The sequence below is a fragment of the Hippopotamus amphibius genome, chromosome 4, assembly GCF_030028045.1.
Source record: "Hippopotamus amphibius kiboko isolate mHipAmp2 chromosome 4, mHipAmp2.hap2, whole genome shotgun sequence".
Lineage (NCBI taxonomy): Eukaryota > Metazoa > Chordata > Mammalia > Artiodactyla > Hippopotamidae > Hippopotamus > Hippopotamus amphibius.
The window spans coordinates 71,934,722-71,962,159 of NC_080189.1; the positions used below are offsets into that span (position 1 = coordinate 71,934,722).

Consider the following 27,438-nt stretch of genomic DNA (forward strand, 5'->3'; position numbering starts at 1 on the left):
GTAGCTTGAAGAGAATACAGGGAGGAGTAAGGGGGTGTGTGTGTGTGAGAGAGAGAGAGAGAGAGAGAGTGTGTATGTTTGAGTTGGAAGCAATGAGACATTTTTGTGTTGAGGGGAGAGAGCGGGCGCACCTCGAGAGGTTGAAGATACAGGAGCATGGATGATTGATGGAGCACATCCCTGGGGGAGTGGGAGGGGATGGAATCCAGATCACAGGTGGTGGGATTAGTCTTGGCTAAGAGGAGAGACATCGCTTCAACTGAAAAATGAGGAAAAGAGGTAAGGATGGATGTGGGTGCTGATAAGAATGTAGAGGAGGGGGCAGGAAGTGGAGGGAGTTGCTGTCTGTTGGCCTCTATTTCCTTTGCGAAGTAGAAGGTGAGGTCATTTGCTGAGTGGGGTCAAGGGTTTATGGAGAATGATGGGGATTTGGAAGGGCTGCTAAGGGGAAAGAGGGAGGCAGGGGACTTGGGACACACAGACAGATTGTTCAGCTGACTTGAAAGACCAGCTGAGGCTGAAGACTGAGTTTTGAATGAAGGGCACCTATTTCTGTAACCATATGGCTTTCTCCAGCAGCACTCTGCGACATTAATCTAAAAATTAAGAAAGCAAATAGAGTGATTAGAAGGTTGTAGATTTAGGGGGAGGCCCTGCAGAAACACCATTATTTTGAGCCCTTGGTGTGATAAACAATAGAATTTATGCTCGAAATAAAGAGACAGAAATCAAACCAGAAGGGAGCTGAAGGGAATAAGGTCACAGTGAAGCCTACGAATGGAAGGAAGGGGAGACAGGGAGTGAGAGAATTTGAATAATGGGAGGTTGCGCTAAGAATGAGGTATTGGGAGGTAAGAGTCTAGGGATGAAAGATTACTATGTGGAGGTGAGAGTGGAGGTCAGCCAGTGTCTCCATGGACTCTCCAGCTAGGATATTCACTGGACAGTGAAAATACAACTTCTGGTCATATGTAAAACGCAGAAATGCTTACACAATCAAACAAAAATTTCATGTAGATTAAAATTCTCTCCTCCTCTCTCTCTCTCTCTGTCAATCTCTCTACACAGACACACACAGACACATAGACACAAAGGCATGCATATGATTTGAAATATTATTAAGAAAATAGCGTACATGTTAAAACAGACTACACACCAAGCAAAAAGAACACTGGATCTTATTTCAATTCTATACACTTAATTGCTCTATATCAAGAACAAGTCACTTTCAAATTAGAAAACAATTATTTCATTGGTAAAATGGGTTGTTAGATCTGTTTAACAAGTTTTTCTTTTAAATAACTAGATCAGAATTTTAAAATATACCTCAGTTTTGGAAATTCCAAATACTATAGTTTAATTCAACGTATATTTCTTGAGCACTCTACAATATGCTTGTATCTGTGATTGGAGAATCTATTAGTGAACAAAACAGATGGACTCCTCTCCCTCACAGGTTTAGAAGCAAATGGGGGAATTTAAGGGATTATCGTACAAATAATATGGGCCCTTCCTTGTCCTGTGATTCTATTCCTTACTACATCCCAGGACTTATGTTGGGGTTCTGCCAGGGCCCTCCTAGACGCAGATATGTCTCATGAGAAATATCAGGGATAAAGGATTTTAAATATTTGTGATCACAATTTGTCAATGTTTCCTCTTACATTACTTTTATATCTGTTTGATTATTTGAAATCTTGAATGCAAGTTTATAATCTCCCCTCCGAACTGCTGTTTTCACACGCCTGTACACACAAGCACAGGCACAGATGTATACACACACACATAAACATGCGTATGCATATACACATACATGCATATTCGGGAAGGAAAAATTTCATGCATAATCAAAGCCTGAAAGAGATTAGCTGTATTCAGAATACTAGCCCATCAGTAGTCAGCACATTAGAGATAGCATCTAAATACATCTGTTCATCTAATAGATGACTAGCTTCATACCTAGGAGGTGGAACTACATCAAATGCTCTTTGATGAGCTAAGTGAAAAATTATGTCATGCCTCTAACATGGAAGGCCACTGAGTGTAATTAGCAACAAAGAGCACACAGAATAGAGAAAAACGTCCCTGTAGCACATTTTATTGCTTAACTATTCAGCGGTGAAGTTAGCCGATTATACATATGTATGTACATGTGTTTATCTATTCATATAAATAAATACAAGTTTTAAACTAACACTTGTAAATAACATATATTTCAAATTTGTATACAAATTGGACTTCCTAAGATTAACAGTTTTATTTGCTTATAATTTGTTTACGTTCTTAGGTATAGTAATAGTTGTTAATATGTTCTGAGTGCCCAGGAAGTGCCAAGCACGGTGCTAAATATTTTTAGTGGATCATCTCATTTAGCTATGACAAAAATCACTGTGAAGTAGGTACTATTATTATTCAAAATTTACAAATTCAAACAATGAGACAATTGAGGTTTCAAAAATTTAAGTCGTTTACCTAACATTGCACGTGTGGTGAGTGATAAACCCAAAGCAGTTTGATTTCAGAGCCCGTGCTTTTCATCCTTGCTCCCCATCACCCCCAAGTAGAGATCATCTTCCCAATTCATCAGATTATATGGATTCTGTCTTCTAGATATTACATGGGTCCACTTTCTTCTCTTCAACCCACTGCTGCAATCCTGGCTCTGACCATGTTCAAAAAGAATACTGCCTATTTCTGGTAGTCTGACTCCTTGGGTTCATTTGTAACCCATGTGACTGGCTGGTGGTTACAAATTAGGTCACATTAGCATCAATTACCCACCTTCTGCTATCATGATAGTGCCTAGCACCATAATTCTGGAAAAAGAGCTTGACTCATTGCCTCTCAAGTACCTATGGGCATTTCTTGAGGGAGCCTCACATGTGTTCAGCCATGAGTCTTTGCTCCCTTGAGAACCACCAACACCTGCCGTGACCTGCCATGCCTACCACCACCACCCACACTTTGGATGCAGCCTCCCAGGTCCTCAGAGCTTCACAGTCTGCAGAGTGCACAATGGCTCTTCAGTGCCTTTAGTCCTCAATGAGATCTTCAGCCAGTAATGAGGACAATGAACTCCTTCAAACTCTATGACCCATTTTGCCACAGGAAGCCCAAAAGGACAGCGTTTGTGCCCTCAGTCTCCTAGGGAAACAGCTCATTCAACTTTTACCTGAAAGCCTGACCTTCTGGAGCTCAAATAACCACTTCACTGGGGCCAAATGGAGAGCAGGCTGGTTTGCTTCTCTCTACTGCCCATCTTTTCCCATCTCTTCTCTCAGATGTCACCAGAATTCCTCCTTTTTCTTTCACCAAACAAACACAAAGCAAATTCATATCAACCAATGCAAGTGTCCAGTGGATACAGGGGACAGTGGGCAGGTTAAGGCTCTGTGGTTCAGCCAGTGACCCACTGGTCATGGCTCATCAGCTCTGCCAGTGGATTCAAAGGAATCCACTAAGTCCCCCTTAAATGCAAATAGAATCATGTTCTTCCACTGATTCAAACATGTCAATGAGTGCTTATTGTCTTCAGAATGAACTTAAAATTCCTATAAATGGTAAACAAGGTTTTTCATTAATCAGACACTTTCAGTTTTCTTCTCTTCCCTCATATGTTGCAACCTCCTCCAACAACCTTACTTCAAACCCCATGTACTAGAGGAGGACTGGACTCTGTCAGGTGGAATCACTGTAGGACAGGCTAATAGCAGTCCGTGGAGTATTGTAGAATGCTTACCTCTTCTGCAAATTTACAGTAATGCCTCTGTTTTTGTCAAGTTAAAAATAACCACTATTTACTAAAAGCTTGATTTTAAATCTGTAGGTATAACTAATAACAAATTTGCCATATAATAATGATAAGAATTGTTTCAGCCTTGTGAACAAATATTATTATTATAATTTACTTTTTGGCTGAAGAATCAAGCAGATGAAAAATAACACTGGTAAACACTGGGTATTGCAGGTTCATTGACATAAATCAAATATAATGTTTGGTTATAATTGAATATAACTGCTTTTAATATCTCATTCATATTTATTGCATATTTTCAGGTTTGTATTATAAATACAGATTTTCAGTAGCAATTTTTAATACTCTGAATGTATAATATGTGCATAAAAGTGAATAATTATAACATTAAATTTTTCAGAGAGATAAAATAACTTTTAAATTGAGTTTATTCATGTAAGCCAGGAATTAATATTAGTGAAATGTACTTTGTCTCTGCTCATTCTATTTAGAACTGATTCCATTATACTAAAGCCAAATAGCCAGATAAGATTTTAAACCGAATTGTTAAGCACTGTCTAATATTATATTATCCATTTCTTCTTTGTAGGTATTTTAAGGTTCTTTTGCTAATAGTTATAACTGTATCCTCTTTTGAATTTTAAAAAGAAATCTATTGGTTTGTATTCATAGAAGTAGGAATGGATAAAAGCAGATCAATTAACATTTTAAATGCCGTTAAGTGTGACAAATGGGACAATCTCAGAGAACATAGAATCACTGAAGATCTAGAGTAAAAAGAAAACTGGGAAAACTTTTTGGAAGTTAGAAGCATTATCATTTTGCTTTTAAATTTTTTGAAAATAGTCATTTTTGATATAAACAAAAAATTCTTACCACAGGCAATAAGATCATTGTACCCATTTAAGTACTAATTTGTTATTTTAAGTTACAAACGGGAAGGCCTTCTTGTATACCATTAGAATGTTATTAACAAACATTGCCCTACTTATTTATTTCATATTACAAGGTTAAATAATTAATTCCAAATGATGTCTGACCTACTTATTTATTTCACATTACAAGGTTAAATAATTAATTCCAAATGATGTGTGACATTGCTGATATGCTCTGGTGAAACTGACCAAACCATTATAACTACAACTAACATTACACAGTGTTCAGTATATGTCAGGCACCATTATAAAATTTGTGCATTTATTGTAAATCCCATGCTCTTTTTACCAACTTTAGTTTGCTAAAGAAGGTGCTTGAAAATTAAGTTATCTACCTTAAATAAAATACAGGTTATTATTCTGCTGGAATGATCATTCCAAAATACAAAACTGTTCTTATCAACCAACTCCACTAAATGCCCAATCCCCAGGCCCAAATCCTTGGGAAATTAAAACTATTCATTGACTTGCCATTGCTCTTAGGATTAAGATTCAGCCTCTTTATTTTTATTTTTTTAATTAATTTATTTATTTTTGTTTATTGGCTGCATTGGGTTTTTGTTGCTGCACATGGGCTTTCTCTAGCTGTAGCAAGCGTAGGCTCCTCATTGCAGTGGCTTCTCTTGTTGTGGGTGTGAGGGCTGCAGTAGTTGCAGCATACAGGCTCAATAGTTGTGGCTCACGGGCTCTAGAGTGCTGGCTAAATAGTTGTGGCACATGGGCTCAGTTGCTCCACGGCATGTGGGATCCTCCTGGAGCAGAGATCGAACCCGTGTCCTCTGCATTGGCAGGTGGATTCTTAAACACCGCGCCACCTAGGAAGTCCCCAGACTCTTTAGATAGAATGCAAATTCTGCAAGGTCTCACCCTATCGACTCCTTCAGCCTCAGCAGCCTCTTCTCATTATAAATAGCCATGCTGACCTGTACCTATTCCTTGGTACCTACCAGGTACGCTACCACCAGGGCCACCCTGAACATACTGTTCCCTCCACATGAAACATTCTTCTTCCTCTCTTTGTCAACTTAAATTCTTCTCATCCTTCATCTTTTGGCTCAAGTATCCCTTCCTTGGAGAAGCTTTTCTTGACTCGCTTAAATTGGGACACTATACCACGCTCTCATAGGTCTTACCTTGGTTGCTCTTTTATATTTCTTTGTGCAGAACTTTGATGACTATTTTTCTGCCTCAGTAGACTGTAAACACCTCACGGGAGTTACTGTATCTATTTTGTTCACCATTGTATCTTCTAGTATGCAATGCCTTCTAGTATACAATGTATCTTCCAGTATACAATATCTTCTAGACACAGTGCCTTACACCTAGCAGTGGACTCTTAGGACAGAGAATGAATGAACAAATTAATTAAATTCTACCAAAGTCAGGAAATGATTACAGAGTTGTTTTAAATTCCAAAGCATTTGTGTGTGTGTGTGTGTGTGTGTGTGTGTGTGTGTGTGTGTGTGTGATTTTTACCTTTAGGTTTGAAGAAATATTTACAAAGGCATTCCTTTCAAACATTAAACATCAAATTTGTAGGTGTACTATGTTATATTCATCTTAGCACATTTACCCTAGGATTATTGTTAAAGGTCTGCTTGCGGAGGAAACAGAAATTTTCAGCTCAAACCTACATTGACAAGTAGTTATTCTATTTAAGATGCTTTTTTACATGCTATGGGTTGAGTTGTATGCTTCCTTAAACACTTGTCTATTTTAAGAAGAAAACTTTCTGTTTTGAGAGGATGCATATGGTTAAATACCAAAAGGAATATAGGTTAAACAGTATTCTTTCTCCTTATATTTTTGTCAGCCAAAATTTTAGCAGGGAACTACCAGTAACTGGCTTCTAGTTCAGTGATTTGAGATGTGGAATATCTTGCCTTTGACCCATGTATGCTTTGGGAGAAAGAGTGAAATGGACATAAAGTCACACATTTTCTGGACTTTGACATGTTTGGTAATTTGCATACAAGCAACTGGATCTGGAGACTGGTGGTGAACTATGGTGATGCTTAAACTCTTACAGTTGAGTTCAATAAGATGCTTTCTTGGGCTGAGAGGTGAAGCTATAAAACTGTAATGCCTGACTCTGCAAGAGTTCTGATCCTACCCACTTGACCAAACTTGTGATATGTTTGAAACCAAGGGTTTCAAAAAAAAAATCCATTCACAACATATGGTTAAAAGTGGCTTATTAATAGAGACACCTAAAAGTTGTAATTAGTGGGATATTATTTTGGCATTTACTGCATTTTTCTTCTTAGAGCTATGATTCACAACATTTAAAAAAATTAAGGACATCTTTGATGAAAATTCACACATGCGCATACTCATACAACTTTGCACACAATTTCAGGGGTTTATTTCCACTAGAATTCTTCCAGAGATCCTAGAGAGAGACTACCTATTCAGGATAAATCCATCTAATTCATGTGTCTTAAGTAGCAATGATTTATATTGCTTGTCATCTCTCTTCTTATGATTTGTTTTATATCTGGACTCTAATTCTCAAAGGGGAGGAAGAAAGGAAGTGCTCAAGAGATTCATCATGGTCAAAAGAAAGCTCTTTCCCCCTTTTCTTTATCTTTAGGCTATTATTTCTAGACCAGAGGTCTATTGTTCATTCTGTACTGTTCAGTGGCTACCAACCAGACAGAAGATACTAGTCTAGGCCATTGCACAATTTCATCCTCCTCTGGGCTGTTATGTAATTAAAACAATTTTAACCCACTCTCTTGAACATTTCTTCTACAGGCAATTGTAAAAATATAGAAGCTGAAAAGCAAATAAAAGAACAAAAATATAACTTTACTTTTTTATTGTGAAAGAAATTACTTATTATGGACTAGTTACTTATGTAACTTCAAAATTCAAATGTGGTTTCTTTTGTATTCTGTAGGGGAGTAAAATCCCCATTGGTTTAAAATGGTCATTTTCTAAGATTGTGCCAAAGTGGCTGGGTCTTAAACATATCTAAAGCAACCACCCATTCACAGATATAAATGCATAGTGCAACCAAATTAGTAATTTATTTTCTCCTGGAACTCTTATATCTGAGGATATCTATAAGTGCATCTGAAGCTATTTATATACTCTGTACCTAGGTGGTAACTTTTACCAGCATTCTACCCAACTGAGGAACAATGTTAAATAGGTTCAGCTTCACAATAGGTCAATGGCAGTATTAGAATAAACCTTGTAAGCCTCAATCTAGAATCACAGGTTAATCACACACCACACACATTCCCACTGTACATATATATAAACACTGTTTACACTTGAAATCAACTCCCTGATTCGACTGCTGATGCTTTAGCTGAAAGTTTTGTAGTATTTAGGTACCCACAACCCTGCCTTGTGATTCATATTGCTATTTATGGATTCCTCATGATATGAAAATGAGGATATTATTTAATATACAAAATTTTACCTTTCCATTGTGCTTTTTTGTACAATTGTTTGCTGGCATGAAAAATTATGCTAGACAAAGACTCTTGTTTGGAAAGAAAAGAACCTAAGAACAAGGGAGTGGGACTGATGTGACCTCACTATAAGTAACTAGTGAGTACATGGGAGCAACAATTCATCTACCTTGAGTCTGACCTCTGCTACAAAGGGCCACTGCTTGGCACTGGAAGGATGGTTGGTAGAGAAATAGTGAGCAGTAACCTATTAATCCACCTTCTCCTGGACTGTGTGCCATTCTTGCATACTAGAATTCAGAAATACGGCCCATTGCTATGCGAGAGGGGCTTACATGTTTGTTAAAGGCACCCTCTTTCTTATCAAATTTTTTACTTAACAAAAAAGGAACACTTCACCTTCCAACTCTTATGCGTGGGTCTACAATTATCACAAGCAATAAAAAATATTTTGGCATGTACTTATATGTGTAATCATTATATAGATATACAAACATAGAATATTATTATATGCGTACCACTACATCAGTGTGTTACATGTTACAAAGCATGTACAAAAATAGAAATTGAGAGAAAAACAAATATCGTATATTAGCACATATATGAGGAATGTAGAAAAATGGTACAAATCAACCGGTTTGCAAGGCAGAACTAGAGACACAGATGTACAGGACAAACATATGGACACCAAGTGGGGGGGTGTTGGGGGGGATGAATTGGGAGATTAGGATTGCCATATATACATTACTAATAAGAACAAAATATCAAATTGTACATTTTAAATATATGCAGTTTATTGTATGTCAATTGTATCTCAATAAAAGTTCTTAAAGAAAAAAATAGAAATTAAGAAATGTGCAATACAAATTAAACTAACATGATTTGTAAATAAATGTTATCTTATGAGGTAACCTTTTATACTATGATGAAAAAAGTGTTTTTTTAACTACTTTATTGGGATATAATTCACAGCCCATATGGTTGACTCATTTCAGTGTACAATTCAATGGCTTTTAGCAGATTCACACAGTTGTGCAACCACCAGCACAGTCAATTTTAGAACATTTTCATCACCCCCAAAAGAAACTCTGCCCTTTAGCAAGAATTCCCCACTGCCCTACCTCAACTCTAGGAACCAGTAATCTACTGTGTCCATAAAGGTGTCTATTCTGGACAATTACGCAAATTGAATTGTGCAATACGTGGTCTTCTGTGACTGTCTTCTTTCATTTAGCATAATGTTTTTAAGGGTGCATCCATGCTGTAGCATATATCAGTGCTTCATTACCTATTTTTTCTTTGAAATAAGCAATACAGTATTATTAACTGTAGTCATCATGCGGTATGTTTATTACATCCCCAGGACTTACTTATCTTAAAACTGGAAGTTTGTACCTTTTGACCGCCTTGCCTCCTCCCGGCCACCCACCAGCTGTGTACTCTGTGGCGCTGCTGCAGGGGCTTGCTGGGATCCTGATGGAGAATTACTCTGGGGGGCTGCCCGGGCCTCCAAAGGCCTAGTGGGGGCGCTGGCGGGGGGAAGGTGCTCAGTCGCGGCGGCGCCAGGCTCCCCGCCCCAACCGGGTGTCCCACAGAGGCGCCGGCGTAGGCGGCACCTACTTCCTCACCACCCCCGGATGCTCTGTCAGGACCTGAAATCCCTCCTGTACCATTCGTGCCAGGCTGACCCCAACTTGGACTCGACAAGGATGCAACCGGTGCTTATTTGACCCACGACGAGCGCACCTGTTTTGGGCCCCGGGCTGAACTCTGAGGCGCCGAAAGCTGGTCATTAACAAAGACCTGGCAGAGGAAGGCGTGTAGAAGGAAGCGGAATTTTAACACATCACCCGCTAGTGAAACTTGTAAAGGACAGAGTTAGATGAACGAGACCGCAAAACATCACGGGTGCGGGTGAGGCCTGCGTTCCGCCGGCTTCCGCTGTTGGGAAAAGGCGCTCACGCAGGTGCCGTCCACCACGTCTGAGGGGTAAGTTGGAGCACCTGGGCAGCATCGGCTCTTCCTGCAACCAGGGGAGAGGAGCCGAGGCCGAGCTCCTCTGCGTGCTTCCCGACGAGCTGCACGACCCTCTGTCCCGGCACCACAGTGAGCCCAGCAGAGGGGCAGGATTTTGCAAGAAGGATGTAAGAAGCACAGGGGTAACAGCCGAAGACATCTTTTATCGTTTCCCAAGATGCAGCGAGCCGCCACGTCAGGAAGCTTGGCCATGGGGAGAGACCTGCGTTTGACGATTTCTCTAGAGATCCAGGTGTGAGTCCTTTTCTGCCCCTGAAGTGGGTGCTGAGCCACGGGACCAGCCCTCCGAGGCCGCGTGCGGGAGGCCTGCTGGCGGCGGGCCTCGCATGGGGGCCTCACCTCGGTTTTTCCAAGTGCATCCCCCCCCCCCCCGAAGCTCTCGAATCGCTGAAGATTATTAGTAAAGCCAACTTGCTTGGTGCCACATAAACAGTCTGGCATGCAGCATGGTAGGCAGTGGCCACAGGACTGTGGTCCCCGGGCCTGGGTCCTGGTCCGCCGTTAGGCTCCCAGGTGGGAACATTTTCTCCCGGCCTCGGTGGGCGGCTGCTCATAGAGGCGGCCTCCGCCCTCACTGCTCCCCGGCCTCTGCTCTGGGGCCGTGCCTCCTTCAAGAACCAGGCTCCTCCACCAGGACCCAGTCTGGAACGACGGTCAAGGCGTTTCAATTTTGTATTTTCCGGGTGAGAGACGTTTGCATCCTTCTTTCCCAGTGTCCATAGACTACACAGTGTTTTTACATTTTAGAAACACCTACAGATGTTGCAGGAATTATCACCTGCATCACGGAAAGGGAGGCAGAAGTTTGGCCGCCTCCCTCCCACCCACAGGCTCCTGGGGAGCTGGTGCCCCAGCCGATATGCCTCTGTTTGGCCTGGGATGGGAGTCTGGGCAGGGGCCTGTTGCCTGGCTTCTGGATTACTTGAAAAACTTGTGTTTGCATGCTTGGAGAACAGACCGCTCACTTGGTCGTGGAGACTGTCGAGAGTCTGGGGGACCTGGCCCAGATGAGCGGCTCTTTGCTTCTCGATCTCTGGCTTCCCAGGGGAGCTGGGCGACCTGCAGGTAGGTCAGAGATTGTGACCCGTCTACTTTCAAATGCTTCTGGAGACTTCTGCGTGTGCTCCCTTTTCTTTTCCATCCCCCAAAACCTGATTAACCAAGTTCTCTAGAACCTAGGATTTACATCCTCCTTTTTGTAGGTCTGTTGTATGATAAATGTTTGGCTTCAACATTTTATAACAGGCTTTTCTATAGGACACATTTAACCACCAGCCCATCAGTTCTCCCCAGTGGAGCCCTGGGAGGAGGGTGGCCTGCTGTTGGCCTTGGTATGTCCCCTGTGTGGAGCTGCTGGCTGCCTTGTCCTTGTTTGATCTATGACCCTGACTTAATACATAGGCTTCTCTCTTTTATTTATTTATTTTTTAATTTTTAATTTTTATGTATGTATGTATGTATTTATTTATGTGGCTGCACGGGGTCTTAGTTGCAACATGAGGGATCTTCATTGCCACATGCAGGATCTTTTTAGTTATGGTGTGCGGGATCCTTAGTTGTGGCATGAGGGCTCTTAGTTGCAGCATCTGGGGTCTAGTTCCCTGACCAGGGATTGAACCCATGCTCCTGGTATTGAGAGTGTGGATTCTTAGCTGCTTGACCACCAGGCTTGTCTTTTTTAACATTTAAAGATATCAAGGCTTAATTCAATAAAATTTGTTCTAGGAGGATATTTAGACTTTTTTTAGGTATTCATATTTTATGAGCTTGCAGTTTAGTACCAAAGTTTTCCCCTGAAAACAGCAACTTTGTGATTTTGTGAATGAGGAAGAAACAAAACAAAAACACTTTTTTATGTCAGGATAGCATTCCATTGTGCAGATATACCATATTTTATTCACTCATCAGTTGATGGATATTTGGGTTGTTTCTACTTTGGGCTATTATGAATAGTGCTGATATAAACATTCATGTGTAAGTTTTTGTGGGACCTATGTTTTCATTTCTCTTAGGTATATACATATTATTGAAATTGCTGGGTCACATGGTAGCTCTACGGTTAACTTTTTAAGGAACTGCAAAACTATTTTTCAAAGTGGCTGCATCATTTTGCCTTCTCTCCAACAGCGTATGACAATTCCTTCACATCCTTACCAACACTTCTTATTATCTAATTTATTCTAAACCATTCTAGTTGGTGTGAAGCTGCATGTTACTGTGGTTTTGATTTGCAAATCCCTGACGGCTAGTGATGTTGAACATTTTTTCATGTGCTTATTGGACATTTGTATATCTCTTTTAGAGAAATGTTTATTCAGAAACTTTACTCATTTTTTTTATTGTTTAATTTTATTTATTTATTTATTTGTTTATTTTTTTGGGGGGGTACACCAGGTTCAATCATCTGTTTTTATACACATATCCCCGTATTCCCTCCCTTCCTTGACTCCCCCGCCTCGAGTCCCCCCCACCCTCCCTGCTCCAGTCCTCTAAGGCATCTTCCATCCTCAAGTTGGACTCCCTTTGTTATACAACAACTTCCCACTGACTATTTTACAGTTGGTAGTATATAACTTTACTCATTTTTAAATTGGGTTGTCTTTTTATTATTGACGCATAAGAGTACCTTATATATGTTGGGTACAAGTCTCTTAGGTATATGGTTTGCAGATATTCTTTCTGATTTGTGCGTTATCTATTTACTTGATGGTGTCCTTTGAAGCACAAGAGTTGTTACTTCTGATTATATATATATTTTGGGGAGAGTCACTTTTTGTTTTTGGCCTTATATCTGAGAAAATTTACTTCATATTTCTTCTAATAATTTGATAGTTTTAGCTCTTATATTTAATTCTGTGATCCATTTGGACTTAAGTTTTGTGTTTGGTGTGAGGAAGGGGTTCACTTTCATTCATTTGCATGGGGGTATGCAGTTGTCCCAGCTCCATTTGTTGAAACACTGTTCTTTCCCTTTTGAATTGTCTTGGCACCCTTGGTGAAAATCAGTTGATCTCTGGGTTTTCAATTCAATTCCAATTCTATGTGTCTATCAATGTATTAAGATTTGAAATTAGATTCTCCTCCTTACCTTAGGATATCTCAGAGAGTTTATGCTATATAACCCTTGATTCAGGGACTGGGTGTAAATGCTGCTGTCTATCCATATGTCAAATATTTATATAGTTAATTTGCTTTCTTGTGTTTTTATTCAAAAATTAAATATGAGTAGAAGCTCTGCTGTTTTCTTCTGCACTTGCTGGATGCATGTGTACTCCCAACTTTGGAGACCACTGCTCTCAGTTACCATGTTTGGGTTCTTTTCTGCACTGTGCCAGTTTTTGGCCAAATTTCATCAACCAGTGGCCCACCCCTACTTCAAGCCCCAGGGTAATGTTGAATTACTTGTACACACCCAGCAACACCTCCAGGAGAGTAGACTTTCTCTGAAACTTCATCTCAATCACCCTGTTCTAACTATGGCTCTAATTGGATAAAATAAGTACTCTAATACATTGGTGAGTTAAAAACAAAATACTAGAGGAAATCTTAGTGACCTGGAGTTGTTGATGGGTTTGGGTTCACCAGTGTTTTCTGACACAATATGAAGAAGAAAAAGAAGAAATTTAAATTATATTGAAAAAATTTAGGTAGATTTATTAGCTCAGTCAAATAAATTAGAGTCAGATTTCCCCCCTAATCTTAGACTAGAAGCAGTGATAGTTCTATGATATGATATATATTATACATTCTCAGCAGTTAGTGAGCCCTTGTGTTCTGGGCTCTAGGTTTAGACAGAGAGTATGAAAATGCAGTCGAGTTTCTGTTCACAGGTAGCTTGTATCTAGTAGTCTCTCTTTTTCCAAGTCCAAATTAATATCCATTCTTATCCCCTTACTGTATTTAACCACTTAAAATATTAATATCACAATAAAGTGTAACATTTGAAAATAACTTTAAAAATTGAGTTAAAATGCATGTTTATTAGGCAATTTGGAAAATACAAGTCAGCTGAAATATTAAGAAAATAACAATAAATCAATATTATCAGTATTTAGAAATAATTGCTTTTTAGTGTCTTTATGTTTCTTTCGTTTCTTAAAGTTTGCACATTTAAAGTTTTTTCTTGGATTCCAAATAGTCATTTCAAGTTTCCCATTTACATTTTTCTGCACTGATGTTTCAGTCCTTTCAGCATCATTTTTTTCTCATTGTGATGAATTTAATAATAATATGTTGAAATTCTAAAGACAAAATATACTTAATTTTACATTTTATTATATTCACTTATCAATCAGTGCAATCTAGTAAAAATTAATTGATATCTTATGAATATATGACCTAAAAGTAAATTAGCGTACTTAAACTTACTAAAAAATATATTTTTCATACTATTTTTTCTCACCTACTTTTACTTTTCTTTATTTTGTTTTCACTCTCGTTTTTTTCCTTTTGTATTTTCCAGTGAATTTTTGTTCCCTTCCTACAAAAACTGTCTTTTCAATAAAACCAATTTTGTTATAATAATATTGGTGTTCTGTATGTGCTAGTTTATTAAACATTTTCAATTTATTTTAAATGTATTAGTATACAGTGAAAATAATAAAGATTATAATAATCAACAGCCATAACATCCAGCTTGAGGGATGAAACATTTATATATATATATATCAACTGCTGATGAAACTATATATTTAATATATATATAAAGTTTACTGTATATCTCTTTCCTATTTCATCCCCCTCCTTATTTTCTGAATTTGCTTTTTTATTTTTCCCATGCATTTCTTTATATTTTTATTACATTTGTATATATTTAACCAGTGTATATTAACTTGCGTATTTTTAAACTTAAATAATTAACTTCATATATATTTTTTGCTTGATTTTTTCACTCACCATTTGTACTGTAGGGTTACTGTCCATCTTCACTATTACTAACTATTAGTCCATTAGTTCTTTAAGGTGGTTATAATAGTTTATTCTCCTACAAGCAGTCTGTGAATTTCTCTTGCTCTGTATTTTCACTAACACTTGGTATCATCAGACTTTTAAACTTATGATCAACCTAATGAGTATAACATGGTATCACATGTTGGTTTTAATTTGTATTTTCCTGATTACTAGTGAGGTTGTTTCTATTCATATATTTGTTGACTTATTGAAACATTTTATTATCTGGGAATTTCCTGTTCATACTTTCTGTCCATTTTCTGTTCCTGTTCATTTTTAGGAGTTATATGTGTGATGTAGACATTAAACACTGCTTTATTCTCTATTTTGCAAATATTTCTACCCAATTGCTACTTGTGTTTTTCTGGCTTATGATAAACAGAAGTGTTTGAATTTCTTTCCTTCTTGAAGTTTAGAGTGATATTCTCCATCTATTTCCATAGAACTTTAACAATTATGCATTTTACATTTCAGTTTTTCATCTACTTTCAGTTGTTTTTTGCTTGTAGTGTTAGGTAAGTATCTAAATCCGTTGCTCCCCTTGTGGATAACCAGTGTTCCCAACATCATTTATTGACAGTCTCTGTTGATCTGCTACTCTGTAAATCATCTCTGTTGTATATCGCGAGTTTCCATATACTCATGGGTCTGCTTCTACACTCTCTATTCTCTTCCATCAATCTATTCTTGTGCTAATGTCTTAAATAATTTAGCTTTTAGTATGTATAGATATCTGGTTGGGCCTATCTCCCCAACTTACTCTTTATTTTCAAAATTCACTTGGCTATTCTCTGCCTTTGCTCTCCTATGCAGAATTTGGAATCAGCTGAAGCATTCCAGACATTGTAGATTCATTTGGGAAGAACTGTTATCTTTATGATAATAATTCTATCACAGAATATAGTGTATCTTTTCCTCTACCTAGTTTACATCTCTGACTATAATGTGGTCAGCGTATATGATCTGAATAATATTAATTCCTCTTTTTTCAGTAAAATTGTATAACAAATGGTAAAATTAAATTTACCATTTAACCATTTTTAAGTGTACAGTTCAGTGGCATCAAGTATATTCACATCGTTATGCAACCATCACCATGAACCATCTCCAGAATGTTTTTTCATCTTCCCAAATTGAAACCCTGTAGCCATTGAATAGTAACTCTCCATTTCCCCTTCTTGCCAGCCCCTGGCAACCACCATCCTATTTACTGTCTGTGAATTTAATTACTCTAGGTGTATTATATAAGTGGAATCACACAGTATTTGTCCTTTGTAACTGACGTGTTTCACTTAGCATGATGTCTTCAAGGTTTATCCATGTTATAGCATATGTCAGAATTTCCTTCCTTTTTAAGGCTGAATGATATTCCATTGTAAATGTTAATTCTTTAAAGGTTGTTGACACTTGCTTTATTGTATTGGTCAATTTTGCAGTTGTTACATGTGTGCTTGAAAGAATACGTTTATTGGCTGCACATTTCAATATATCAGCAAGGAATTGTGTTAATTCAAGTCTTTTGTAACCTCACTCATTTTGTTATACATTTGTTATAATCTCCTTGATGATGTTGATTTTTCTTTATAGTTTTGCTAATTTATGCTTTTCACATTTTGAGCCTGTGTTATTAGTTTTAGAATTATTTTTTGGTTAATAGAACTTTTGTATTACTTACATATACCTTTATATGGTCTCTCATATTTTCCATGTAAAGTCTGTTTCATCTGGTTTTGACATGGCTGTACAAGGCTCTTACTTCTTTTTGTTGTTGATGTTGTTAATATTTTCTTATATCAATATGTCTTCATAGAACCTTTTAATTTAATCTTGGTCTGCCAAAGAATATAGCCTTTCTATTTTTGAAATTCAGTTTGACTATCTTCATCTCTTAACTGGCAGCTTGAGTACATTCACATCAACTGTGTTTAGTGATAAGTGGGAATTTGTTTCCAGCATCTTACTTTGTGAATTACATTTGTACAGCTTTTTCAATGCTTCATTTTTTTCTCCATTTATTTTTAGACTGATTGCTTCTTGGTTTTGTCTCTTCCTCAAAAATGTTGTCTACTTTAAAGTTATGCATATTATTTCTATTTATTTAATAGCTGCTTTTAAATTATTAACATGCATGTTTAGCTTTAAAAAGTCTAAAATTAACTAATATATCTACACCCATACTGAGTAATACAAAGACTGTAGAACATGTAAAGTCCCACTAGCCCTTGGCATCTTACATGATAACCTCTAGGGATATTTATGATTCTAATTTTCTGTGAATGCAAGACTTCTTAAACTCAAAGCACTGCAAACCAAAAAGAAAGTACAATTTTCTCATAGTGCCAAACAAGGAGGAACATATATTCTTTGCTTTAGAAACAGAATTTTAACCTTTTCTCTAATTATTTTCCCATGACCCTTTTCCCTTTATTTTTAGGTCATATCTTTTATTAAACTAATTCAAATAATTTTGATTATTTCAATGATTAAATACTATAACTTATGATTTTTGTATTTGCTTTTGCTAAAGTTGCATGATGATATTGTTTATAGCACACAATGAGTACTATGTCTGAAAACAAATGTAACCATCCGAAAACAAAGTGAAAACCCAGAAGCCATAAAATAGATCCCTGAGCAGTGGCAACAAGAAAGCAAAATAAAACCAAACAGAAACAAAATAATAAATCACGGCTATTTCAAAAAAATAGAGCCTTGAAGTCTCTTCAACCCAGGGGCCTTATCTCATAATCCCCATTAACAAGCCACTCCCAGATATGTAACTCCAAGCAAGAACATTGTGCTTGGCACACAGAGACCTGTATTCAGAGACCCACTTTCTAAACAGATGACAATGCCTGTGTCCCACAGCTTAGAAAGGCCTAGGTGCCAATGACATTGATGTCTTACTAGGCATCATTGAAGAATTTAGAAAAAAGGGGCAAAATCACTCTTCTGTGAAAGTAATTTGCAACATTTATCAGTGGGAGGAGACGGATGATGTTCAGGCGTAGTGGCCTTAGGCCCCTTCATATAGAAAAGGGTTTCTTACACATCTCAGTAGCCTGAGAGAATGTCCTTGAATAACAATCTAGCAAAGTAACCAATCAAAAGAAACTTCTTCGTTAAGTCACCTGAAAAAAGAAAGACTATGTATGCATAAGAAACAGGCTCAAAATACTACATATATTTTAAACAAAAATGCTTTTGGGGGATGAGGGCATGTTTATTATTCATTTATTGGCATGACACATTTTCCAAAGACACTCAATAGATGAAAGGTTAATTTGGGTATCCATGTAATTTTTAGCAGCAGTAGGTTCTGAACTGTTAAACATTTTATTTTTCTGATGATGCAAGAGAGAAACATTCATTTTTGTTCTTACTTGAAATATGGGAAATAACCATGAACAAAATTCTCTCTTGTTAAAATTGATAATAGAAAATAAAGGTTCAGTGAAACACTTCAATTTTAGCTACAAAAACACTATCTCAATTTTCAACCTCATGAGGGAAGCTTTTTATTGGTGAGGAGTAATAGCCATCTGAAGTAAAAGGGGCCTGCCGTTTTGTGATATGTGGTATGTGCTATAATAATCTGTGCCTTACTGGATTGTCAAGTTGTGCCTTGTATGTTAAAAGCTATACTTCATTTGTAAAGGCATATAATTGTAGTCAGTTCTTTTGAAAGTGAATGAACTTTTCTCTCTTTTATAGTCCTTTTTTGGCAGAAGGTTCAAAAATATTTGACCCATGTCTGCTCTTAGAACCAATGATTATGAATCTGTCCTAATGAAGTGTTTGAAAGGTTCAACTCTTTATTTTAAATAACATTTGCCATTTTTCTTAAAGTTTTAGTGTAGGTGATAGGCAGAAAGTTTGGAAACCACATAAAAGTACAAAGGGAAAAAATAATTCTCAAATCACTCATTTCCCTCAGCTCTTGGCTCCATCACTAAGTAACTTCAGAGCATTGTACTTTGATAATTTTGTCTGTTCTCTATTTTCTTATATTTTCATTAGCCGTTCCTTGGTTCTTTATATTGTGACTGCTTATAATATGCTTTCTTGTTTTATCCTTATAGTGAGATCTTAAAGATAGCTATATATCTCCTTTCTGTTCATGTATTTATTCAATATTTATTTATTAACACCTACTGTATGTGTGAAACACTGCATGGGAACATATGATTCAGTAGGCAAAGCTTATATCCTTATGGAACTTACTAATTATGGATAAAGTGCTTGAATTTGGGTGTCAGCTCATAAGGTGAGGAGCCATGCTTAATTCACTTTGCTATCTATACAACCCAGCATGGGATCTGTCAGTATTTTCTGTCTGCATGCACAATAGATATTGGAAGGACATTTGTATATGACAAATAATTGAGTAAGTAGTTATTCGTCTCTTACCTATATTGCCGTGTTCCTAATAGTATGGATAAGTAGATTGGATAAGTAGAATTGAATAAGTAGAATTTGCTTGCCTGGTTGTAAAGTTCTGTATTGAGGTGTGACGTTTGTATCATGGTTATGAGGTAGCAAACTGTTATTCCGTTATCTCAAAGATTCCTGGGAAGCCCAAGTAAAGCAATAAATTTATTAGCAAAGGAAGAAGGGAGGTGGTGGTGGTATTTACATGGAGCTCTTACAGTATTGACTTATTCATTAAGAGATAAAACATTTAGTAACCCCAGTCATCTAAAACATGATTATGTTACTGAAAAAAACCATGGCTTTTAACTCTCAAATATCTGTTACATATTCTTAATGCACAAATAAATATTTAGCTTCTAGACAGCATAAGAAAAGATACAAAATGCTTTCAAAGCACTTCAAAGAGCTTTCAGTATTATACATGGAAAGATTTCTCTTACACACATACATGCACACAGCCTCTCTAGAGTCTTCTCCCTACTCTGTATCTGGCTAATGCAATTTATCTTTTACATCTTAAATTAAATGTCACTTTCTTAAAGTTTCCTCAACCTCTAAATTAGGTTCTTCTTGACAGTTTTTCATAGTACTCTGCATTTTCCCCATATAGCACTCATTATATTTATAATTACATTATACTTAGAAATATTTAGTATCTTTCTCCTCACTAGACAACATAAAAAAGGCTCAACACACCTGCAGAGTGTCTGGCTCAGAGTATGAGCTCAATAAGTAGTTACTGCATGCAGTAACCCTAGTATATAAAAGATGATGGCAGGGAAATGGAGAGAGAAAAACAAAGTGTGATGGGAATGCAGTGGAGAGGGAAAGCACATGTAACATGCGAGAGTAAAAGGGTTTGATGTAAAATTTGAAGTGGACTTTAGAGAATGTGAATGGTTGCTGAATGTGAAGATTCATGGACCCACCTAGAGGGGATGATAACAGGGAAGATATACCGGGAGCACGAATGATCAGGGCCTGCATATCCATTAGACACAATAGACATGTGCCCAGAACCCATGATACTCTAAGGGGCCCAAAAATGTTTTAAATGTTAATTTTTTAATCAGAAGAAAAAATGAATACTATAATAATGATTCCAATGTGTGCCAGTATTAGCATAAAATGTAACTTTAATATTTTTTTATAGGGGAAAGAGCCCATAAAAATCATAATGCAGCCCTGGGGATGATATTTGTTATACAGTAGATAGGATTTGAGCTAGAACCTGATAAAGGATTAGAAGATCTAACATTGAAATTCAGATTGGCCTCAGGTCAGGGAGAGCCCAGATGACAGGCTGGTGAGGTTCTTCAAACTTTGCTTTACCTTCAGAGAGACTGTCAGCTTTTTGCTTATAGGAGAGCTTTAGGAAGAGAATTCATGCAGCAAAGAGTAGGATGGGTTGCTTTTAGATGTAGGGTGATCAATCAAGGGCCTTTTGTGTTAGTTTAGATTATAAAAGAGACAGAAGGGATGGATATTACAAACACCTAGGTATATAATTACCCAGACATTTAAAATCATATGCAGAAGAGATCATTTTTCCCATAGAAAACTCCCAAAGTCACAATTACACATTTACATTCCCTGAATAAGTTTCATGAGAGGAGGAACCACATCAACCCTACTGCTGTACCCTAGGGAATTGAACATGGAGCTGCTCAAGAAAACACGAGATTTAGACTCTTGTAGAAGTGTTAAAGCTATCATAACTAGAACTACATCCTGGCCAAACCATTCTAATCATCAAAGCAAGTGCCCAGAACTTGATGATGTGACAAATGCCTTCCAGTTAATTGGTTCAGTTATTCTGCCGGGCAAAACAGAAGTAACAACACATACACATACATTAATTATAACTTATTTTGAAGTTATTTTTAAAGGATTCTTAACTATTCATAATCATAACTCACATGTTTATATAGAGCATTAACTCATACAGAGAAAGTCACAATCACGTAAAGCCATGTAATATGCACTGAACACAGTTGTGTTGTATGTAGATTTGTAAGTAAATAATTTGTACACTAAGGATGTACCAAGCCTTGTGCTAGGGGAGCATCTACCTTAACAAGAAAGTTAAGGCAGGGCCTTACTAAGGAGAGGTGATGTTTGCATCCAGTCTTGAAACAGTACATGCCTGGCAGGTAGATCAAAGCAGAGAGCATGTACGTTTTAGAATTATAGCAATTAGACTTGTGTTTAAAAGGCTTTGTTAACCTTTTGGAGTATTCGTTTCCTTATTCATGGCATGTGATGATCATCTTTTATATCACTGTTCAGCTGCTTTTCACGTTTGTTGGGAATATGGAAAAGGCAAAAAACATAAAGATTAGCAAAAAGATTATGAATTCCCTGATGTTAAAGAGTGAGGAAGTTTTCAGTGTGTAATATTGATAGTTAAATTAATTGCCTACCTCTATTTTAGATATTGTCTTTTTTGGAGCAGAGGAATAGACCAAATGAATCTTTCCGGAGCTTCCAAATTCTCGCTCTTTGATTGGATAACTTTAGAAGTAAGAAGAATGATAATGTTAAATCACTGAGATTGTATTTAATACTCTATAAAGAAACTAAAACTTTTTATAGTATTGAGATTATACCATGCAACCTATGAAAACTCCATCATTCTTTATCATTATTCGAAGACTGAGAGGTGTCAAATATAGGCATTTAATTGGCAGTTTCTAGGCTCCCATAAATTTTATTGACAGTATTACTGAAGCAAATTCAAGATAGGGTTTTCAGAATTGAGCCTTGTTGGCGGTTTGAAAGCAATTGAATTGTTCTCCCGCTTTGCGTTGTAACAGTTTTGGGGCGGTATTCAAAACGTTGGTATCAAGGTAGGAAATGAGTCTAAGTCGATGTTCCTCTTGAGGTTAAAGGTCAGTTTCTTTCAATCAGTTCAAACTGACAGGCCTCCTGCCATCACCTCCTCCTTAGCTAGGCAGACAGGCCCTGGCCGTCAGTGTGAAAACATCTGTTGAATGGATTTATTGACTAGATCGTGTTTTTTTTCTCCTTTCTCTATTTTTTTTCCTTCACACCGTTTATTATGTCTCTGACCTGATGAACTTAATTTGTTGACATGTCGCTCTCAGTGTCTCCCTTAGTGCTTGTCTCATGTTTCTTTCTACTGTGCTCTTTTCTTGGCAACAGCCCTTCCTGGAGCCCCAGCACACACGTGCGCTCTCGGTGCGCCAAGCTCAGCTGGCTGCGGTTGGCATGGACGGATTAGAGAAACATCATCTTGTCTCCAGGACTCATTCCTCCCCCACTGCCTCCATTTTACCTCACCCAGCAATGGACCGCCCCCTCCTGCCTGGCTCTGCAACTGGTGAGAATCCCCAAAGACTCTCCCTAATAGGCAGGCTAAATGCACCGTTCTTGTAGGATTAAGCGATTTAAATGCTCTGAATAACTCCAACAGCAGAACGCTCCATTTTAACCCAATGCAACCCAAATTTTATGAGGTTATATTGGCCACAAGACAAACAGCACATCTGATAAATCTTGGGCTTGGTATTAATAGTCTCATAAATTGTTATCATTCAAGGGCCTGGAAAACACATCAACAGGTGCATGGGTCCCTTTTGGAAACAAAAATCCCTACAACATTCTTTAGCAGTGTTCCTCAATCTCTTCCTTCTAATAGTCCCGGCCACTAGGAAATTTATGATGTTGGCTTCAGGGTGACTGTAAAGAGTACCCCTCTTCCAATTTGTTTTTCTTGCTGTTTTGTTTGTTTCACTGTTTTCTTCTGACTTTCCATACAAATGACTCATAGGAGAAAATGGTGCCAAGGCACCATTAAACAAAGTGCCTTGTTTAATCCTACATACGTTAGTTCCATTTCCATTTATTATGGCACCGATGGGTGGGCTATTTGACCACCCTCTTCCTTTGCCTACAGCTGTGTTTGATATTTCAGAACCTGGCTACAGAGGAAAACAAACCAGATAATTCCGAGGCCAGAGGAAGGTCAAGTCTGGAACACACACACAAAAAAGGGTGCTGTTCTCTCACAAAGGAGCAGCACTATAAATATCCATGTGGATAAATATTCCTTTAAGTCTGCTGGACCCTATTCTTGTTCCATGCTCTCAAACTGTGGCTGATCAAATGAAAGATATTCTAGACCTAAGGGCTCATAATTTGGATGCAGCAAGGGGAGAATTCAGATGTACCTTACCCCAAAGTCCCTCATAGGTTATCCGATTTATTTTTGATTCAATTTTTAGGATTCGGAGTTTGTTTTTGTGCCTCTGTGACTTCAAGCAACCCTTTGTGCTTGGAAACGTTAAAATACTTTTTCTGAAATCACATTCCCAAACCTTGATATCATCTTTTATTTAAAAATCAATGAATGGAATGGCTACGTTATTTAACTTTGTCAGACCGCTTTAATAAGTGTGCATGGGAGCTACTTTTTGTGCTGTGTTACACCCCAAGCCAACGTTCCATACTAGGAGCTGCAGTCTGGGTGTATTGGAATACATTTCTTTCACCACAATAGCCACTGCCCCTGATTCCTCTATTTCTTGGAGCAAAGCAGACCTGTCCTGTATCCCAGATGACCCAGGACTGCAGCCCAGTGTCAGTGAAAGCTGCTTGGATCAGTCATGCCTGGTTCTATCCCTGGTCTTCAGAGAATTTTTGCTCAAAGCCAGGTACATGATGTAGAGAAATACTATGTAGGTGGTCAGAGCAGTAGCCTTTAAGAATTAGATACTTCCCAATTCTTTTTACTGGGAAGTGTTTTTTATTCAGCCATAAGCTTTCAGAGACACAGACATCCTATTGTAATGTCAATTATAGTCACTCAGAGTCATTTTCTTAGTTCAGAAGTGAGCTTGATTATAAAGTTTTGTGGTGCTGTCTCCATGTGCGCTGATGTGTACTACTGTAATCCTACTGATAGTTGCCTCTCTTGGTTAAGAGGGGTGATGCTTTCCTGCCACGCTTTGGTTTCTTCTACTTTTATATGTTCCTTCCATATGAATGAAACAAGATCTCTGAGTACGAGAATGATCCTACCAGCTTGAGAAAGCATGTGTTGCCAAATGAACAGGGTTTGTAGGCCTTCAGAGAATCAGGTGCAAACCAAATAATGTAAGCATGACATAAACATAATCTAATCCTTCAAACTGAAGACTGGGACATTTCACTTGATTAGTTTCTTTCTTATAATGTCCACATCCTAGTATTTATTAGAGTTTATATTCAAAACACAAATAGGGAAATCAACTTGAGTTTATTTTCATATTTAATGTACGTGATGAGGCACATTTCTTGCCTAAATGAAAGATTATATAAACATATTTTAAAAAATACAGGAGTTTGTACTTAGTAGGTATTCAGTAAATTTTAGTTGAACCAGCAAATATTAATTTGCAGTATATATACATATGTACATATAAATCATAAACACTTAGGAATTTACTAGTTCAAATTTGAAAACACTGAAAGTAGAAGTTACTGTGTAATTATTGATCTGTAAGGAATGACTAAGTATTTCAAAGTTACATACTTCAGTAAAGAAAACCCTTCTTATTGTCTTACCATAAGAATGTTGCATCCTAGCACTTAAATTCTTAAAGCAAAAAGATTAAATATTTTTAAAAAACATGCAAAATATATAATTTATATATCTGTTAATAACCCCTCCACTGTCATTGGGACTAAAAATATATATTTGATTGGTGACTTTCATTTAGTGCTTTTCCAAATCCAAATGAAATGAAATGCACTATCTTCACTCTGCTCCTCCATATATTATTCTGGCTTTCATCCAAACTTAAATTTCCCCTGTAACCTGCACACTCTTACATTCCACAGGATCTCAAAATTCATTTTAGTATTTCTAATGATCTCTATTTTAGAGGAGAACTCTTAAGGCTTTCATTTGTGGTATGTTTGAAAACAAATTTTTTAAGCATAAAAAAAAACCTTTATTTTGGCTTTTTAATATTGGGTTGGCAAAAAAGTTCATTTGGGTTCTCCATGTTATGGAAAAACCCGAACGAACTCTTTGGCCAACCCAATATTTGTTGAAGAGACATCAAAAAAATCAGAAGTGACATTTAAGTCACTTTGAAGTCACATGTTCTTTGAAAATATTTAGCTTTTTTTTTTTTTCTTTTCAAAATAAAGTCGTATATCTTAAATGCTCTATGGTTGTTCCACTAAAAAGTAAGGAAGAGAAAACAAGTTGTAAAGGTAAGAAATTTGCTTAAATTCATTCTGTAAGAGCTATACATTTTGAATAAGCTAAAAAGTTATTCAATACTAAACTCACATAATTTTCAGGGCACACCATTCAAATCTTTACTTTCCATGTCATCTTCAACAACCAACTGGAGTAGCCACACCATCCCCTTTATTGTAAAGAACAAACCGGTAGTCCAAGAGGAAAGTGTTGTCTGAGCTCAGTCAGTTGTTGAAAGATGAAGTCTCTAGTCCATTTCCTGTGAGAACTTGAATGGACCTAGAAACAGACTAAGATGTAGCCACTTCCTGGTGGCCCCACAGAGAGCCCTTTGAGGATGTTTCTGGATGGACAGGACGATCACACAGCTACTATAGTGCTAATGAAGAATGTGTGTTGTAGAGTCAGGTTGTCACATATTCAAATGAATTTTGCGATATGGGAATATGAGTAATATTCAATTTTTATATCATATTGAGTTTAAGAGGTGCTTTTTTCATTCTGTGTAAAGCCAAGGGGTGGTGTTTTATGAGTTCTGATGACCAAGGGAAGGGCAATGCATGTCATTTTCTCTGCCATAGTCTTCCTCTCTTCTACTCAGCTGTTCCTAACAGAGGTGAGGCTTGGCTATGGCTCACAGCAGGACATTGAGAGTAGATGATATAATAGTGCTAGTTTATACCAAATGGGGTTCATTGATACAAGAATTTAATGGCAAATAGATTTGATTGGCTTTATCTTCCCCATCACCCAGTACCATTTAAGGTCTTCTTTCTCCCAACACTAGGTTCTTTTACATAATCTGTGAGTAAATTCTTTGTAACATTATCTTTTTAGTCAGTATCTAATGTCAAGTAGAATTGTAGTGCTCAAACTAAACCAGTGTTTGTGAAAGCCATTACAAATAGTTTAGTGAAAAGAATGTTTGAACTGATGTTTAGTGATTGGCACATCACGACAGAAAGTGAAATACATTTGGATATTTCAGTGTGAGACTAGCAAAACTGGCCTTTTTTCCTCTTTGTTGTTGTTATTTGTTTGTTTTTGCTGTTTGTGTTCTATTGAAAGATATTTTCCCAAGTCGGGCAAACTCCCGTTAATCCTTCAGGTTTTAGTTTACGTGTTATTTCCTTCAGGAAACCTTGTTTGGCCAGATAAATCCAAATTAAATCAATTATGACCCCTCATAACAAACTGGAGTTTTCCCTCAAAGATTGTAATTATTTATTTATTTTGGGGATTGTGTTCAAATGGACTCTCCATGCAGGAAGGGATTGTGTTTTCTCTTCTCTCTAACCCTAGCACATAGGTACATGGCTAACCGGAGGAGGGCTATATACTTACTGTATAGTAAACGAATGTCCGAGTGAAATGAGACTAAATAGACATGAATTACATGCAACTATACCAAAAAAACAAAAAGATTTTTGGTATATTAAGTGAAATTTGGGGGTAACATGTACATTTTTTAAAATCAAAAAAATGTTCATTGAAAGCAATTTGGTAAATCTGGAAAACCATAAAGGAGAATCACCTATTCTTCTGTCACTCAGAGGTAACCATAAGTAATATACATTATTTACTTCCAGTATTTTCCTCTCTTCCTATGTGCCTGTCTTTAACAGAGTAAAGTTACATGTGTTTGTGTTCATGTCTTTGTGCATGTGTAAATACATATATGCGTATGTG

The 27,438-nt window shown here is 37.3% G+C and overlaps 1 protein-coding gene across 1 annotated transcript in view; it reads left to right on the forward strand.

Moving 5' to 3' along the window:
* HDAC9 (histone deacetylase 9) overlaps positions 1 to 27,438 on the forward strand; it is a 719,791-nt gene that overhangs the window by 414,988 nt on the left and 277,365 nt on the right. The window contains exon 13 of the mRNA XM_057730709.1: positions 22,701 to 22,878. Coding sequence (XP_057586692.1) covers positions 22,701 to 22,878 — 178 coding nt within the window. The remainder of the gene's footprint in view (positions 1 to 22,700; positions 22,879 to 27,438) is intronic.